The following is a 6000-nucleotide window of genomic DNA, read 5'->3' as shown; positions in this document are numbered from 1 at the left end:
CTCCGCAACGGGAGAGGTCACAGCAGAGGGAGGCCCGCATACCCAAAAAAAAAAAAAAAAAAAAAAATTTGATACTGAACATCTCTTTCCACCTTTCCATTGCCTCCCAGTTCTCCTTTACTAGCTCAGATCATGTTTAGAACAAAAAATTCGCCAACTTTAATATGTGTTGCTAGGGCAACCAGAAGACAGCAGTAGGACTTAAACCAAAGCCAAGGAATTGAGCACAAAACCTTGGATGAATCTTAGTCTTGACCAATGCCAGATCCAGCAGGGGTGAGGTGAAGTCTTCATAGCCCTGGATAGAGGGAGAAGCCTAGTTTCAGAAACTCCTCCAAAAAGGGCACCATCTTCTCAGAAGTGGGCAATGGCTTGTGTTTTCCCTCTGTTTCTTGTTTGATGGCATGCCCAGTCTTCTTCCCATCTCAGCCTTGTCTGCAGATTTTTTCAGAACAAAGGCAACTCCCCAGGTTATACTTCTGGATGACTAAGCGCTCCTCAAATGGATATTGTGAGGATTAAATGTAAATAAAGCAGTTTTTCCTAAAGTTGTAAAGGATTACACAAATGTTAGTTATTTTTTCCCAGAAAGAAGAGGAAGAGAAGAAAGGCGAGGGTGTATGGATTTTTTATGTTGATTACAACAAGGCTTTCCATGAGCAGCGGAATATCTCATTAAAAAAAACCCTGGGGCTTCCCTGGTGGCGCAGCGGTTGAGAGTCCGCCTGCCGATGCAGGGGACACGGGTTCGTGCCCCGGTCCGGGAGGATCCCACACGCCGTGGAGCGGCTGGGCCCGTGAGCCATGGCCGCTGAGCCTGCGCGTCCGGAGCCTGTGCTCCGGGACGGGAGAGACCACAACAGTGAGAGAGGCCCGCGTACCGCAAAAACAAACAAACAAACAAAAAACCTGCATCCCCAAAGGCAGGAAAAGGTGAGGTATTTGGCTTCAATTACTTGATCCTCAATGGGTGGTCCATGCTTCACGCTGCAAATACTGACTTGTCGTCTTTCTCCTTAGAACAGACTAACCTCACGTTGCTTTAGGAAATTCACTGAAACAAAGGAACAAAATACACAAGATATAGTGTTTTTAAAAAGATTTTTTAATGAAGAAATAATTTCATTCCAAAATATAGACACACAATTAAATAGTTTAATCACTTCAAAATATAACATGTCCCCAGGAGGTTCCAACACACACACATACACACAAAACAATACTTAACAGCAATACAAAAAACCCATACAATAGTAGTTTTGTTACATACCAATGAATGTTGTGAAATCTTTAGTGTCTCTGAATTGGTTATTTCAAATGGTGTCAAATTACAGTAGTCATAATTTAAAATGTCTTACAGTTAATTAGCCTCAGGATGTGATACTTCTGATTTTTTCCCCCCTCTTTTTGGTTCAAAGGTAAAAATGCCCTTTCTTCTGAGGACATGGTGGAGTTCTTGTTTGTGGCTCCTTGTGCGGAATTGAACCAAGGTGATTGCAGCAACCAAAGGCTGCTGGATTTACAACGTCTACCTACAGTTAACAGCCAAGAACTAATAAGGGTGGACAAAGATGATCAAAATAAAAGCAGACATCAGTGCGAAATGATGATGCAACAGTCTGGCTCATGCATATAAGAAAATACATAGTATATCACAACAAAGGCCACACTCTTATGTAGTTCAGTTCACACTACTACTTACAAATAAACCTTCCCTGCCTTATAGTAGATCACTCGAGAATCCATTTTTCACAATCTCCAGCACATCTCCCTCTGACCAACCAAATGTACCCCGACTTCCGTCCTGACCAACCACAACTGATTCCTGAATCCCCTACGGTAGATTTCACCCTCCTCCCTCCCTCCATTATGTGGCCCCGTGGGGGGGGGGGTTGGCTGTGTTAGACCAGTGCTCATTAATAGGCCAACATCTCTAATGGAGGTGGATGTACAATTCATCGTGGAACAAGAAAGAAACAACCCCCGCCAGACGGAATTGGATCTAATGGACAGGACAGGTGGCACCTGCTGGGTTTGCACTTAGAACAGGCCCCAAAAGTAGATTTGGAGAGCCAAGGAAAGAAACCCACCGCAAACCACAAAAACCCAGAACAACACACGCCATTTTGTCTCGGTTACAGGACAGGGGTGCTTGAGTCTGGTCTCAGTGCTGACGTGGAGCTAAGAGAAAGAAAAGGTGGCTGGTTAGTCAGGAATTGGTCATTGGCAGCAGTTTCCAGAGTCCTTGCAATGGCTTTGTACGATGGTTTCGACAACCGTGTGATGGAGTTGGCAATGAATGCTATGACGGGGGAAGGTTATTGGCAGAACAGTTCAAACCTTAGACAAACATTCTGATGTAGAAACACAAAATGACAACATCTGTCAGCTCGGTCCAGTTGGTGGCTGAATGCCACCTGCAGGGTCAGGGTTCTGAGTTTGGGATCTGCCCGGCTATGATTGAGAGCTGACAGCCACGTAGGTAGCCGGGATGTAGTGGTTTTAAGTACTGAGTATGAGGCACCAGTGGCCACCTGCTCCATCTAGAGAGGCACGGGTTCACAGAGGATGGGCAGTGAAAAAGAGATGAACGTTAAGATATACCAACAAAATCCGCAATAAAATCCATCTGTGCAAAGAAATCTGAGAACTGTGCAGTTGTGTCCCTTTGGTGTCAGCCTGTTCTCAGGGACATTTGTCAGGCTGGTTCTCCCGAGGGAAATAAGGTTAAGTACATCAGTGGGCGGACTGGGCTCCTTGCTAATGCCAACCAAGAGCTTTACTATCCCCAAGGCAAGCGATTTTGTTCCACAGGGCAGCCAAGGAGGTGGTTTCTGACCCAGTGCAGAGACATGAACATCTTAGAGCTCTCTGGAGAGGAAGCTGGAAGATGTCAGGATGTCTCTTCTCAGCTGGGCACCCACCAACTACCAGCTCTGGGAGGTGGCAGGTTTTTGCCAGCCCTGGAAGCAAAACCGAAGAGCTGAAGCTTTGAGGTTGACTCAGAATCTTTCTTGCTTGTTCTGAATAAGGCCTTTTCAGAGATTTTATTATACAACTTTATTCTAAAGCAGTGGTTCTCCAACTTCGGCATGCATCAGAATCACCTGGAGGGTTTATTCAAACACAGATTACTGGGCCCCAGCCCCAGAATGTCTGATTCCGTAGGCCTGGGTTAGGGCCTAAGAATCTGCATTTCTAATAAATTCCCAGGTGATACTGACGCTGCTGGTCCAGGGACCACACTGTGAGAACCACTGTTCTAAAATGATGTTCTCTTCTTTCTCTTAAAGGAGAAACAGGAATCCAGGGAAGCTGCCAATTTAAGGATAATGTATCTACTATGCTGTCGGATGTTTATTTCATCAAATCTTGAAACGAGTAGATTATTTTTTCATTTCCCCAGAATCCCTAAGGGAGGTCTTTAGTGCTCCCCAAAGAGGGCCCTCAGAAAGGACCATCAACAGAGTCATTCATTCTCCCTTCCTTGTCAGTTCTTTTGCACATTAGCTTTTCACGGAGTGCAAAATCCCAACTCCACTTAGAAGAGCCTGTTTCCTCTCATGTGACCAGAGGAGGCTGCATGCAGAACACCAGGTAGCCAGCTAAGGCAATACACATTCAGAAAGAAAAGGAGGGCGAACGTTTGCAAGCGCACTTTAAGCCTGTACATTTAAAGCTGAAAGGCGTCCAAATGACCTGATAGGGGAACTTGCGGTTGAGCGGTGCTGTTAGAAACATGCTCCCTAAAGCTAAACCGAGAGGAACCAGCCCGTGGAAGAGCAGAGATAACTTGAGTCCATTGGGGGGGATCTTATGGCACCTGTGGTTTATAAACACCTTTAGTAACGAGTATTTCAAAACACAGTTCACAGTTTTTAAGAAGATCTGTGCTGATTTTAAAAACTAGATTCTATATAATTTGAATGTTGCCTCTTTTTGGGGGGGGAATATGATCTCTATTTGGAAAAAAATATTTACACTAAACTCTATGGCTGATTGGTTAGAGTATCTTAAAAGAAAACAACCCCAAGTTGGAAAGAAGCCCCAAAGACAGGATTCTCCTGGTGTGTTTGGTTCAAGCCTCTGCTCTCAGAGACTTGGAGACAAGTGCAGACCATGCAGGCCAAGGGCCCTTCTTGGTTTTAGGGCTCTGAGTCTGTACCCTCAGGAACCAAATCCTTCGGGCTTAGTGAGTCATTGCAAGTGGTTGTTTTCCTCCAACTGCTGTGGAAAAAAGAATGTACAGTGTATATAATCAATTGTTTTGCTAAAATCTCAGAGAATTCCGAAATCAAACTCCTAGCTATAAACAGTATTAATATTGTCGTTGTAAACTGACCAGGTTCAATATCATGTGCAAAGGTTTAAGATGCTTGTTAATACTGCCGTTGTGAGTAACAGTAGCGCGGATTTCAGCCTGTGTTTTCATTTTGAGGGATGAGACATGTTACAGAAGATGTAGCTGATAAGTTAGCTTTGACCAGAAGTCTTTTTTTTTTCCTTCTCAAAACACACATCTATGAACTACAAATCTGAGAACAAAAGGTTAACTGCGCTATAGCCGGCAGAACACGTCTTTAGGGGCAGGGGTCTGTCGGGAGCTGCTGCGTGTAGTGGGTCCTCTCTTCTGAGGTGAGGCTGCTGCCAGGCTGCCGTCTTCTCCTCTGTAGGGGTGGGTGCAGCTCTGTCCTTCATCACCAGTTCTCATGTTACTTTCATCTGTCTGACTATAGCTTGCCTGGGAATAAGCAATGTGTAGTAGTTTTTTTAAAGATGGTAACTGCTCTCTAAATTAGGGTCATGAAGCTTAGAATCACCCCTTCCCCCCAGCACACACACACACACGTGCGCGCACACACACACACACGTGCGCGCACACACACACACACGTGCGCGCGCGCACACACACACACACACACACACACACACACACCCTCTACTTTCTTCCTCTGACAATCAGGAACGAACGTCCTGGGACACTGTGGGCTACTGCACCTTCTGAAAGAAGAGAGGACAAGAATCCTCCACGCTGAGTCTCTTGCCTAGTGGGTACCTGAGGCATCTGGAGGGTTAAAGCAACGTAAACAGAAATATTTGTGTTGTCCTTTGGACAAGGAGATGAGAGCACTGACTCACCATCAGAAGGCCATGCTAATTAAAAAAAAAATCCACTTTGATCTTCCAACCCTCCAATTTCTGAAGTTAGGATGTGGCTGGTCAAGGCACGTGGAGTACCATGTGGCCAGAAGGGTGGAAAAGGGACCAACCCAAGATCCGAATGGGCCAGAATGGGATTTTGGTGGACTCTAATTTGAGTGCTAACCTTTCTGTGTACTGTTTCTTCTAATGTGGCTAGTTGAAAAGCAATAAATCAGGTTTCACTCTATTCACTCTTGTTAGTGTGTTGGTAAGTGCCTATTTATCTTCAGAGAGGCCTAAGGCTCTTCTTGAGCAGAGGATGGGTCTTCCATGTCTCTGGTGTTTCACCTTTTGCCCTTTAGCCATGTAGGGCTCTGCTTGGTGGATGCCTAATTGACTCTGAGCTGCTGAAATCGGCTTTAGGACCCTTGCAGAAGAGACGCATATACTTTGGGATAATTTCTGGTCTTGTAGTGTAGCCAGAAAGTCCAAACAGATAGATTTCAACAGATGAACTGTTCTACAATTTCAGCTGTATTTCTTGGCTACATCAAGAAAAATTACAGTAGGGTAGAACTAGGTGCAAAGATGAAAAGCAACTAATTCCTACAGTGTTCTACCCGGTCTTAAATGAATTTTGTCTGATTTGCTGATTTAGTGACAGGCTGGTTTATATTTAGAGTTCTGAGGGATGCCAGCTAGGTAGGTAAGGATGCAGTAAGCAGCAGAGGCCACAACTGTTTTAACTTTTCACTGCTAAACTGGCAACAGAAGATTTAAAAAGGGCCTAAGAACTTCCAGAGTACTGAAATCTCTGGCGTTTATGGACAAGAACCAAATACCACTTTTTATCTGGGT

The 6000-nt window shown here is 44.8% G+C and overlaps 1 protein-coding gene and 1 long non-coding RNA gene across 21 annotated transcripts in view; one reads left to right on the top strand and one right to left on the bottom strand.

Annotated features, from left to right (window-relative positions):
• LOC114484350 (uncharacterized) overlaps positions 1 to 1504 on the top strand; it is a 14296-nt gene extending 12792 nt beyond the window's left edge. For both annotated transcript variants that reach the window (XR_003677121.2, XR_008616038.1), the window contains 2 exons: positions 589 to 933; positions 1419 to 1504. This is a non-coding gene — a long non-coding RNA (uncharacterized lncRNA). The remainder of the gene's footprint in view (positions 1 to 588; positions 934 to 1418) is intronic.
• The window catches only part of DTNA (dystrobrevin alpha), a 390047-nt gene continuing 385010 nt past the window's right edge, over positions 964 to 6000 (bottom strand). For 16 of the 19 annotated variants that reach the window (XM_028480006.2, XM_028480003.2, XM_028480001.2 and 13 more), the window contains one exon: positions 2163 to 4741. In XM_028480006.2, the coding sequence (XP_028335807.1) occupies positions 4559 to 4741 (183 nt within the window). In that variant the 3' untranslated portion in view covers positions 2163 to 4558. Of the gene's footprint in view, positions 1055 to 1936; positions 4742 to 6000 lie in introns of those variants that run through there. The other 3 variants (XM_028480012.2, XM_028480013.2, XM_028480015.2) reach the window with 2 other exon arrangements.

The sequence above is a fragment of the Physeter macrocephalus genome, chromosome 19 (assembly GCF_002837175.3).
Source record: "Physeter macrocephalus isolate SW-GA chromosome 19, ASM283717v5, whole genome shotgun sequence".
NCBI lineage: Eukaryota > Metazoa > Chordata > Mammalia > Artiodactyla > Physeteridae > Physeter > Physeter macrocephalus.
This window is presented reverse-complemented; position numbering and strand designations above follow the sequence as displayed.